Source organism: Cydia pomonella, chromosome 14 (genome assembly GCF_033807575.1).
Source record: "Cydia pomonella isolate Wapato2018A chromosome 14, ilCydPomo1, whole genome shotgun sequence".
In the NCBI taxonomy this organism is placed as follows: Eukaryota; Metazoa; Arthropoda; class Insecta; order Lepidoptera; family Tortricidae; genus Cydia; species Cydia pomonella.
In genome coordinates this window covers 327,373-339,939 of record NC_084716.1, presented here as the reverse complement: position 1 = coordinate 339,939, position 12,567 = coordinate 327,373, and the positions used below count along the sequence as shown (strand labels likewise).

The window sequence follows — 12,567 nt, the reverse complement described above, 5'->3', positions numbered from 1 at the left end:
TGTTCATGTATTTTTAAATTGTGTGTGTTTGCTGCAATCAAATAAACGTTCTATCTATCTAAGACGCTCAATCGTATAAAAAGCACTACATTCTACATCGCCACTACTGGACAACGCTATTGAAACCACCTGTAACGCTCTGATGTCACTTAAGAGCAATACATATACACATACTCGAAGAGATGTACATGTACATACATGTTTTTCATAAACTCAACCATGTATTTTAATACTTGACAGCCATTCTGAAACTTTAAAACCATTCCAAGTATTTATTATTATAAGCCTATACGTTCCACTGCTGGGCAAAGACCTCCCCCTCGATTTCCACTCGTCTCGGTTTTTAGCATTTATATTATCCAAGTACCTTTATGGTCATATATTTGGTCAACAAGTATATAACTAAATACGTTCACTAACAAAAGATTCCTTCATGTGTTGCCCAGAATATAGCTAATTAATTAAGAACTAGCAAGATGCAAGAATTAACAAATGTGGAAGCCAAAATTATATTAGTGGGAAGCATACTGACTTCCGTAATAAACTAGATTAGTGAGAGATAAGAACTTAGCCTTCGTTTATTTAGAGTTATATCGCTACGATCAAATAATGAGTATCAGCATGTCTAGACGGCACGAACGCGACTCGCCACTGGTCTGGTCTAGACGGAGTCGGGTCGAAGGAGCGGGTTATCACTTCATCTAAATTATTGGGCAGAAAAGGTTAGCACTGGTTAGCACGCAGAAAGCAAAAGAGGAAATGCTTTCTACAGAACAGTAATTTACAGTTGTGCCTGAGACGACTTCCGTCAATAACTTAGTTATTCCGCCCTATTAGATTTGGACAAGCACTACTAACTGCTAGGCACTTAACATTATCCTATTTCATGCACCTACCTATAAGTACCTATAGGTACATACATACCTACCTAAAGGTACCTATAGGTAGGTAGGACTAGGAGGATCTCGTCGGGATATTTTTTTATGTATTTATGTTCAGAATCGACCTAGATTTTTGTTTAAAAGAGTGCCCAGTTGGTCCCATTATCAAGAATTTCATGACGGGATTCTGGAGAAATCGATGTTAGATTTTGCATTTGTTCTTGTAATGCTCCATATGGTGAAGTGGAACTGTCGATGAAGACCATTAAACGTAACTATTATGAGATGCATTACAGCCCGTACCTAATGATTTTATGGCACTGCGATTTTATGAAGTCGTTTTTTTGTTAACGATTAATACTAACAGCAGTGCTCTGACCTTATTTATTTGCAATAAGGTTTTCGAATTGTCACTTAATAACATGGACGATGGTAGGTACATACTACGTTACAAATGTTACAATGTCTTGCGAGGAAACGCAAGCCCTCCTTCACGGCCGTCTCCTGTTTGCACTCGCAGACTGCACAAACACAAAGCAGCACGTTGAGTCAATGTTGACTTGTCAAGAACAACGCTCGACGATATTTGCGTCTCGGGGTGTCATAAGTCATATTATCGTTAACTGCTACATAATGGCGTGAGGTAATGCTGAGATTTTATGTACACTTGTTCAGGTACCTCGTAATGAGATATTGAGTATGAATGCTAGCAGACCTCATTGCTAGATATGTATAAGGCGTTAGGTGTATTATTTGAAGTTAGTCAAGGCTTAGGTTAGTTGGTTGTCCTGGGTTCAAATTCGAACCTCGATAACGATAATACCTCGATAACAAATGTTGACGCAAATTACCACAAAATACTGTTCCCGAGATATGTGTGTTCTATGCATTTACAAGCTAAACTCGTTTTATGAGTGTGTAAGTCATTATCCCAATTTATTTAATTTTTCCTCCGAAATTGGAATAAAAGCCAAAGTCCGTCGTCGGATCAACGCGACAGGGGGTCGCGCATAAATTGCCGCAGTAAGGGACCTCCTTTCCCTCCCTTCTATATTACAGATAATGTGTGGGTAAGGGGGATAGGTGCGTGATTCGCGTGGACATTCGTGCCAGGAATACAAAAATAAGCGAAAACCCCGGGCGTTTTGTGTTATTTCTCTTGGTTGTAAATGATGGGGTAGAATCCAGAGAGGAATCCGGGGAACTTGTGCATTAAAAACGCATGTACACGTTTGCTCTGAGAGTGAGCAACGCAAGCGCAAGTTAAGCAGAACAAAAAATGTGTCACTGTGTGTGCTGTTAGATATGTCGGAAGCCTCGGACTCTCATCTACGGGAATTCAATGTTCCCAATATAAGTTTATGTAATTGTGGCTAAACTCACCTGTCCTCTAATAGTCAGCTTCTTGCAGTCCTTAGACAGCAAATCCCTGACGTCCTCTAGATACAGCTCCACATATGAGCACGATACAAGATGCGTCACATCCCGCGACGCACTGGTCTCTATATGCTGCCATATATGTCGAAACGCTCGTGGTATGATGCCCTCGTCTTCAGGGGTCCCTTCCATGGTGTGCGTCTTGCCAGTGCCGGTCTGGCCGTACGCGAACACGCAGCCATTGAAGCCGTCCAGTACGGAGGCCACCAGTGGACGGACCTGGGCAAAACGAAATATGTCAGAATTAAATTCGCACTTCAGGCTCAGGGCGATCGCTTTTTAGCGATAAGACCGCCTTTTTGTCCTTTGTGTATTTTTTAACTTCATGGTGCACAAATTGCACAATAAATCATATTTAAATCGGATCCCTTTCTTTCACATAATTATTGAAAGTCATAATGTAATGATAGTCATATTATCATTATAGTCATAGCTCTGAACCCGCTAACTTTTAACGAATTTCCTTAGGTTATCCTATAGATAGGTTAGGTTAGGTTTGTTTTATGGCAATCCTGAAAAGTTACGCGTTCCTGAGAAAAATCAAATTATGGCTAACGAAAATGCGGACAAGCAATATGTTATATTATGACTTTAAACTTTATGGGAAACAATAGAGACTCTATTTACATACAACTCTCGATTCCGAAAACAGAAGAGAATTGGGATAGATACATACGAGTGTATCATGATAACTTTAAACGAGGAAAGAAAGCGATTTCGCTTGACATATCTGGCTTCATCGCGCGACTTATTACGAGTATGTCCGAAGCTACATCAGGCGAAGTCCTGCGACTTCGCGAAACTTCGCCTGACATACATCTTCGACATCGCGCCACTTATTATAGTTATTATGTCCGTAGCGTCGTCAGGCGAAGTCGTGCGTCTTTGCGAAACTCGAAGGATATTTGTCCCTGTAGTAGTTTACCCCTGGCTTTAAAGTCGTATCGGCTAGATTACAAGTACAGTCACCATCAGATATATCGGTGTCTATTGTCAAGGCGTTAGAGTGCGCGTGTTCAGATATTTTTGAGCAGCTTGGTTATATCTATAGAAATAAATATCTTTACAAAGTACCTACCTATGTTTATGATATTATGATTATCTGTATCAACATTTAATGCATATAGGTAATTTGTTAACTTCGGCAGGCGGCAGCGGATCAAACGGCAGGTGAATAGTATTAATTTAAAGAGCGTACTCCCATCTTAAAGGCCGGCAACGCACTTACAACCCCTCTGGTGTTGCAGGTGTCCATGGGCGGCGGTAATCGCTTACCATCAGGTGATCCGTCTGCTCGTTTGCCTCCTCTACCATAAAAAAAAAATATTGGTTTATGATACTAATGTATACGGCCAAACTAATGTGCTACCGTAGGATTTGGAGTAGATAACAATCAGTTACTAATTTATTACACATCGCATAACCTACTAATTTTGCTAACAGCCTATATTGCCGTTTCGAGATCTCCCTTGACATTTTCGCTAGATAATAATTTCACAGAGTGTCACATAATATTGCCATAACGCCATAGATAGTGTTTAGGTTGGCATCATGACGTAAGCTCAACAAGTGCATGGGGCCTTGACTCCATCAGACCTAACACCTTGCCATGGCTAAGTGTGGGCACAAGATGATTAAACATAAACACACAATAAGATAAACAACGTTTTGTAATGGAAACAATAGTAAAAAATACGTAATTTGAATCAATTACACTCACAGAAAATCGTTATATCTATCTATCTGCTATCTGCCCAAGCTTCCTTAGTAAAAGTAGTCTGAAACCTGAAGACTAGGTTTAGGTTTCCTGCCTGAAACTGAAATAGTTGGAAAAAAAAAAAAATCTCTTTTACCCGAAGGGGGTCCACACAGATTTAAAATAATATAAATAACATAATTAAACAAAAATAAAAATGCAATTAATAATAATAATATAATTCTTAAAATATTAATTTAATTTTCAATTAATTAAATTATTATTGCATGTTGTTGATATTTTTCCCTTTAAATGTATTATTTAAATGTATTATTAATTATTATACTTAGCATGCAAGAATCAATTTATCAATGGCAATATTTATGTGTAATTTAATTTAATTCAATCTGTATGGAATTAATAAAGTTCTATTCATATTAAGTTATATTTTCCTTGGGCCAAGTTGGGCACCAACAGTGAAGTTTGGGTTCCCTACGGAAGATAATTTACCAACCCTAATTTTCAACGCATTGCAACATTGATAACGGAGTTTCCTAATAATCCATTCTTGCCTTGAAGATAGATCGTTATTTATTTAGAATAAAAAAACATTACAATAGAATACATTTATACCGCAGCCTCTACAGCTCGAGTAAGACCAAGCTAAGTTGGCAGCGATTTCGATAGCCTAGACTGTGCAAGTGTTGTTTTAAACGTCAAACTTCTATGAAATTATGACGTATAAATAACACTTGCACAGTCTGGGGACGTCAAAATCGCTGCCAACTAAGCTTGGGCTAACTCTACACTACTCTATTCCGCTGCCCGCTGCGCACGCGTCTCGTAAATTACCAAATAAACCACTTACGTAAACGCAAACTGCTCATTGTTGTCGTACTACAGATGTTTATTATTTATTTATTTTTATTGCGGCTGCAAGATGAGTCGACCACTGACTTTCAAATATCAGAAACGCCTTGACCAATATTAGATATAAGCTCCGTTGTAGCATAAATGAAATTAAACTAGGAGCAGAATGAGATATCTACAGACAAATCTGCAATGCAACGTCGGAATAGCAACAGGGAAAATTGATAGAAGAAGGCAATAACTTATACTACGTAAGTGTAGCTGAATCTGAAAGAGGGGAGATAGGGTAGACCAGACTTTAAAATACTGCAAATGTTTAGCTACTACTTATTGTTAGCCAAAATCTCGGAACAAGTGGCAATGAATGCCACTTGCTACCAACAAAAAAATAACTCTGTTATTTGGTAAGTTTGAAGAACAGAAAAAACATGAAATCTAAATTTGGGGCATAAATTAACCATGTATTTTCCATTGAGTTACGAAGATTCCATACGTTTTTGTTACTCAGAGGAAGATTTTTATACAGACAAGGAACTTCTATCTTTCACCAAACTTTATCATAATCTCGAAAAAAAACAACAAAATAAAAATCAGTTCATTTACGACTTTAGATTTAAGATTTGCTGGTTGTTTCGTTCTTTGTTTAAGGGCAGCTCTATAAAGTTAAAACGGTAGCCTAGTAAATTAGTCAATTAAATTGTAAGATTGTAAGCGTTGCTTGGCTTTCTAGACGTTCGTGCCCCGAGGTCAGACGTCTAGCGCCTTATCGTGACGCATCGCTTTAAATTGTATAATACACCCTCGAACGCTATTCATTATTTAATTTCTTTATTTTTTATTTATTTTTACAACAATATCATTAGGAAGCAACAACTAGACCAATAAAGCCTATATTGGAGTTACAAACGTGCGATGAACGATTGTGCGACAGAGACAGATCGCTATTGCGAATAACTGTTGATCGACAGAACGGCTCCCCGGCGAACATTTGTTCGAAAGATCGATAGTGTTTTGATTGTTGTAAATAGGTTATATTACTAGCTTTCAATTGATACTGTTTTCTTCAGGATGGCATGAACATTTGAAAAGTTAAAGTGATTCCGTTTCCTTGCTCGAGAGTGTATATTGATTTCTCCGATATCAAAAAAATATTGCTATTGTGGTAAATAAAAGCTTACAGTCTTTAAGCAACATCTACTTTGGTTTGCATGGCTGCAAAGTTTCCATGGACTTTACATAAGTCCCACCCCACCAACTTTACTGCAAAGTAACGACATTGAGTCTGACAAGGCTGCAACTCGTGGGATTACTTTAAATAAAGGCTGACTTAACTACTGTCCTGCAACACCTGACCAAACAACCAATGATCGTCGATATTGATTTACCAGTATTAATACACTTGTATAGTAGTCTCACCCCCCTTGGAACGTAAAGAAAAGCCTTCGGCATCGACATGAGTCTGACAAGGCTGCATCTCGTGGGATGACATTAACAAAGACCGACTTGCTTATGTTCTGACCAAATCACCGCTGACCGTATTGGTTTACCAGTATATTTTAAGTCCCATCCCACTTATCAGCAAGGTGAAGAAAAGCCTTCGGAAGCTACATTGAGTCCGCTAGGCGGCTTGGCTCAGTGTTGGCAATTTTGCATTGCCAGTTTTATATAATTTCCGCCAAGGCTGCACATAGTGCACATGCCGTGTGATATGTGAACTAAAACAAAAACGACTGTCCTGCAACACCTGACCAAACATCCAGTGACCGTCGATATTGATTTACTGGCTCTGTTACGTTGGTACTCGATTATGATTGCAAAAGATACACTATTGTCTGATGATAACGGGCTAACTCGTATCATAATCCGGCTGATCTCTACTTAGATCATAATGAAAGTTCGTATAATCTCAAAAACAGTGTTAAATATGAAACATCTTATTTTATAATTCAATTTCTTATTTTTTTCTTACACTGCGTATATACAAACTTTCTTTACGATAGGATAGGAAAAATGGGGCGTGTACTTTACAAGATAAGGCCTATTACGTTATATCGTGGTTTTCTAGATGAGCACGGGTCATCTTAAAACTCCAAGGAACCCCAGGAACTTTTTGTATGATAATTTGGGCCCTCAATGATATTGTAATGAGTTTGTGGAGTATCTATTTAGATTCATGTTTTCTGACGTATAGGTACATGTAATATTTTTATATTAATGTTTAATTTCATGCGTCATCTCTAAGTGGCTCATTATACGAACTTTCAGTATTGCCCACGTATATTTGACAACGTGAATAAGCCCTATTTCCTATTTCTTGCCAGAACTTTCAAGCAGGATATAAATGAGTGTCGCACATAAAAGGAAATCTAAATGAACTCTATTAATTATCTTGTCTTGCAAGGACACAATGTTATAATCGATATCGCCATATCACCAAACATTCGGAGATTTGGTTGGATAAGTCTTTAATAGCGTTAGAACTCTTTCCACTGACGTCCCGTGTTTGCAGGTACGGGTTTCTGCAGGATTCCGTTTTAGTAGTATACGTGCTAATGCACGTTGTTTTTTTAAACTCCATTAACTTTGGAGTATGGCTAAGTTCATTTAAGGAAAGGAAAGTCCATTAAAAATTAATTAAATGCTGCGTTGTAATGTAACATGGACAATATGGACATGCTATTGAACTCAATCAAACAATTGGAAACTTTGACATATCAATATCATTTTGAACATCGATCGTCTGAGATGGTACTTGCGTTTAGTAGCAAATGCATAAACTCATACAAAACACTAATATATGTGTAAACAAGGCCTAAGGCAAGTGTATACGTTCACAGGGGCCAGAAAAAACAAATTTTCGATAATCTGAGATACCTCCGAAATAGAGTTAATTAGAATACCGGTGTATTTGAGGAAGTAACTTAATATAAGCTCAGGAATGCACCCTTAAAATTAAAGGAGTTTTAAAATAACACCGTGTATAAGTAACATTCACACGAGCATACTACTAAAACGGGATCCTGCAGAAAACCGTACCCGCCAAAAACTGGACGTTAATGGGAAAGAGCTCTTACTCGGTCTGTAGACTGTAGATTATTCGATCGTACCTACGATATTTTAGACTACGGCGATGAATGCGGAAAGCATAACATAACGTTGATGTCTGCAATCGTTTAAAAAAATACTTAGATCTGCTAAATCCAAATAATAAATCACAGCCTACATGCTTTTGAGTAAAGAGCATATAATTTGAGTTCCTGGCAGCTGGACCCATTTTATTTATTTATTTAATCTTTATTGCACAAAAGTAAACCTTATAGTACAAAAGGCGGACTTAATGCCATGAGGCATTCTCTACCAGCCCATACCCATACCCATTTATAATCTGTGGGTTTTTAACCTCATAGGAATATAACAAAATGCCTGCTGTTGCAGCTTGCATGTACCAAAATGGCCAAGATTAACGACAAAGAGCAACAGAAAAATATTAGTGCAATAGTGACTTTCATTATTTAAATAGTTAGTTTCGAGGAATTTATACAGTAGAAAGTAACCGCCAAATTTATGAAGTGAGTATAGTTGTGTACGCGTGCGAGCGTCAAACCGATCTCGTTGGTCGCCACACTCGCGAGCGCTGGTTATTATAGTTGGGCGCCAGTGTAACATGAGCTTAGCTTACGTGGACAATCGGTAACATACCTAAGTAACTTTTCTAAACAGCAAGTATAGAAAAGTTACTTAGGTATGGTGCCGATTGTTGGGGCACTTACTGTACTTAATTGTCCGAGCGACTCGTCTTCGTTTTAGCTTGCGCAAAATGCTTTCGTATGTCTTGCTTGTCTGGCTGTTCTCTACAAATCGCAATATGGTGAGAAAATTGGAAAATCAAAAATATTTATATGGATTTTTTTCGATTCAGTTATTGATTTGCGAGGTTTACAGCTCACTTAAGCACTAGAGTCAGACCAAGCTAACTCTGCATGGCATAAATGGCACTGTCATCATTACTGTCAAAATTATATGACGTTTATAATGACATTGTCTCACTTTGTTCGGTTCAAGTCGGTGCCAGCTTAGACGGAGTCTAGTAACTATGGGTTACCGTAGCACTTACACTGGTGGACGCGAGAGCTTGGCGGGCGACCGGAATGACGGCGCTGAAATAGTGAGCCTATTATGAGCAGATTTCAGCAAAAACCGCAGTGAGGAGTGTTGCCGGGGTGCCGCGCTAAACGGACACAGTGGAATGAGTAGTTTATCTATTACATCTCTCCATGGAAACTGCTGTCACATCACAATGATAATCAACAAAAAAGTACAATTGTATTAAGTAGCAAAAATGGTTCATTTACCAGAATATATTTGCGATTAAGCGCGGCAACGCAGCGTAAATATATGTACGGTCACGTCTGAAAATATCGATACGAAAAAAGTGCCAAAAATATGTATGCACTCTTTTCGTATTGACATTTTCAGACTTGACTGTACTTATGAGTTTTTTTTTGTAGACTGACTGTAATGTTTGCCTTGACAATGGCAATGACTTGTAGACACCCCTATAATATATTTAAACGCCAACACCCTGAGGATGCTGCTGAAACAACCCCCGAAATACTGTAGTGGATCGGGTCGGGCATGTTTGCAGAGGCGCGAATGGATGTCATTTATACCATTAATTGTAAAATAATAGCGTCTCTGCTGAGGCGCATACGAGGCAGTAGCAACAGGCTCCTGAGGATTTTGTCTGAACGTTTAGATTGCCGCCTCACGAAATACTGGGTAGAGGAGCACTTTTAGCCCTGTATATCACCCAGTCGTTAATGTAGACGTTTTGAGTTTTAAGTGTTTTAAACTGCGAAATTCGTGTACAGTTTTTTTGACAACTCGTAACACATTGAAACTGCTGTAATGTAGAGGCCCAACGGAGCCGACATGTCTCATTGATAAAGGCTCCTTTTAAATATGTAGATAAAAAAAAAGTGTTTTTATGTAAGTACTAACATTGAGTGTACGTTTTTCTAGTTTACTAACAAAAATATGAATCATCTGGCCCGAATAAAACATCTTTTTTTATTAATTAAAAAATTACACCGGAAAAATGTCTTGTTTTCTTTAACTCTGTCACTTTAGCACCGTTTGCCAATAAAAAGTTGTACGTTTTCATGGATGATCTAAGCGTCTCCTCTCCTCTATTCAATCGGCTAGCCAAGGTCCGTTACTTGTGATTGAAAACATCTACGTGCTCTCTTAAATTAGCTTCAGAATTGACACTCAATTTTAAACTCGTATCCATAAGTATGTAGAGAGAATAAAATCTTTGTACACTTTTTATTACTTGAAATTTAGTTTTATTAACATGTGTTTCATATTTTATCTCCTTAACGCATGTCATAAAAATATTTTGTAAATGTGGTTATACTACGAATTATTTGTGATGTTTTGGCATACTACATATATCCGTCACGCGTGCGGTTTTTTTAATCATTAATTGTTTTTATGGAAAGATCTCAAAAACCAAAGTCAACTTTTTAAGATTTTTTTTTGATTGAAATGGGTTTTGCGTAGTGTGTTTATGCTAAGTTATAAGTTTCAGACGATTTTAGTTGAAAATAGTAGAGTAATGATTTATTTGCAATAAAAATGTATAGAGCCGGAACAAAAAATCAAAATATCTGAAGAACCGCAACAAATACAGTTTTTGTGTTTTTTCCATGAAACAATTAATGTTTTTTTTTTTCAAACTGCACCCGTGACGGATAAATGTAGTATGCCAAAAAATCACGATCAATTCGTAGTATAACCACCTGCGAGGATATTACGGTTTGTGTAGCGGTTCTTGAGTAATAATGATTTCTTTTTCCTGCTCCATACATTTATTTTGAAAAAAAAAAAATCGTAACTCGACAATTTTCATTCAAAATCGTCTACAACTCATAGGTTACCATAACAATGCTGGGAAAAAACCTATTTCAATCAAAAAAACAAAAATAACAACTTCGGTTTCTATGTCAATGAGAGCCGAATTTAAGCCCACAGTGCGTCGGGCCAATATAGCAAGTACGCAGACTTTAAAACTATTAAAAGTACACTATATCATCCCATACATTTTAGTCATGAGAAAATAAGTAAGGTCTGGCGGCTCTGGGATCTTGCTCTATATCAATCTACTCTTGCCAACTCCGGTGAAGTTTTTTTTTGCTTTCTAGTTTCTAGCTATATTAATAATCTGTATTTACCTTGGAAGCATATTGGTTCTTACTGTAAGCAGTATAAGCTAAGTTTAAATGCGATAAAAAAACAAATTTGAAATTGAAAGGAAACAGTCAGTATTGATAGTTTCCAGTAAGGTTATTAAATATGCAGCTACTACAAGTTAAATCAACAGTCCGTTTCCCACGCCCTGTTATTTATATCTTACCTACTTACAATCGATTTTATACACGAATAAATACATCTGATTCACTCCCATATTTCTGTCAACACTCTGTAGAGCAGATTTAATAATTTAATAATAATTTTAACAAGGCGTTGCCGTTGTATCCCTTGTATATACATACATACAATTAGTGGACGAAATATAACAAATCACTAACCCCTAACAGTTTCTCAAACTTATAAACCAATTAAAATTCTCGGATGACTACGAATCTTTCAATAAATACATCTCTGTATTAAAGTGTTAAGTTTTTTGTTTCTAAATTTTGATATAATTTCAAACAGTTAATAATAATAGCTATTGACGTGACACGTGGATTAGTTTTTATTTTCGCAAATTGATTAAATTCCTATAAAGTGTGTCTCGATGATTTAAAGCAGAAAAGACCAGGAACCATCAACAGATTCGCGCTTCACCTGCGATCTCTGTGACAGGAAGTGCCGTGCTGCGATTGGACTTGACAGCCACAGACGGCGCACAGACCTCTTCTTCTTAATAAACTGTCGCTGCAACAATTATCTGCCAAGATGCTGTGGCCAATGATGATGATTGATTACAAGCCAATTTTCCAAACACCATCAAGTCGCGAACATGTTATAGTTTATAATCCAATTCGAGCCTCTGTGGTTTCACGGGTACGTAATAGGGATACCACTTTAAGAAACCTTGCCTTAAGGTATAAGAGACACCCCACCCCACATTAGCGTCTCCCGAGCATCGGCGTCTTGTCAGCGCTGTGGAAAATGATGTCACTGCGCAGTTTCGCCAACGTTACGTAAAGCAGCAGCCATAGAGTTGAGACAAGACGCCGACGCTCGGGGGTGTGGAGTCTCTCCAAGCGCCACTTGCGCCTTCCTGCAGGGTTAGCCAATTAACTCGGAGTTCACGTTTATATAGGTGGCTAAACTTGGAACCCGCCAGTGGCCCTAAGTAATGAAGGGTCCTTACCATTTCATCGTAGATGGTCTGCGTATCTGCCTGTGCATCGTAGACAGCATCGTATGTGAACAGCTTGTCCTGGCCCTTGGGGTTGAGCACTTGCACCGCGCCCCGCTCCGGCCATACTTGCACCACCTGCACACACAGATAATACGTTACATATACACACTGATATTTGAAAGCTCTGACAGAGAAATGTGAAACTAGGGGTCGAGGAAACCATGACCTGTGCTTGCTTGGAACTTCAAAAATTATCTTAATGACGTAAGTTTAATGTGGACGTATGTAAGACCGTCTACGTGCTCTTT

The 12,567-nt window shown here is 38.0% G+C and overlaps 1 protein-coding gene across 1 annotated transcript in view; it reads right to left on the bottom strand.

Annotated features, from left to right (window-relative positions):
- Positions 1 to 12,567, bottom strand: part of LOC133524675 (kinesin-like protein Klp68D) — a 54,202-nt gene that overhangs the window by 27,799 nt on the left and 13,836 nt on the right. The window contains exons 3-4 of the mRNA XM_061860777.1: positions 12,269 to 12,394; positions 2,265 to 2,537 (exon numbers count right to left, since the gene is read on the bottom strand). Of these exons, the coding sequence (XP_061716761.1) occupies positions 2,265 to 2,537; positions 12,269 to 12,394 (399 nt within the window). The remainder of the gene's footprint in view (positions 1 to 2,264; positions 2,538 to 12,268; positions 12,395 to 12,567) is intronic.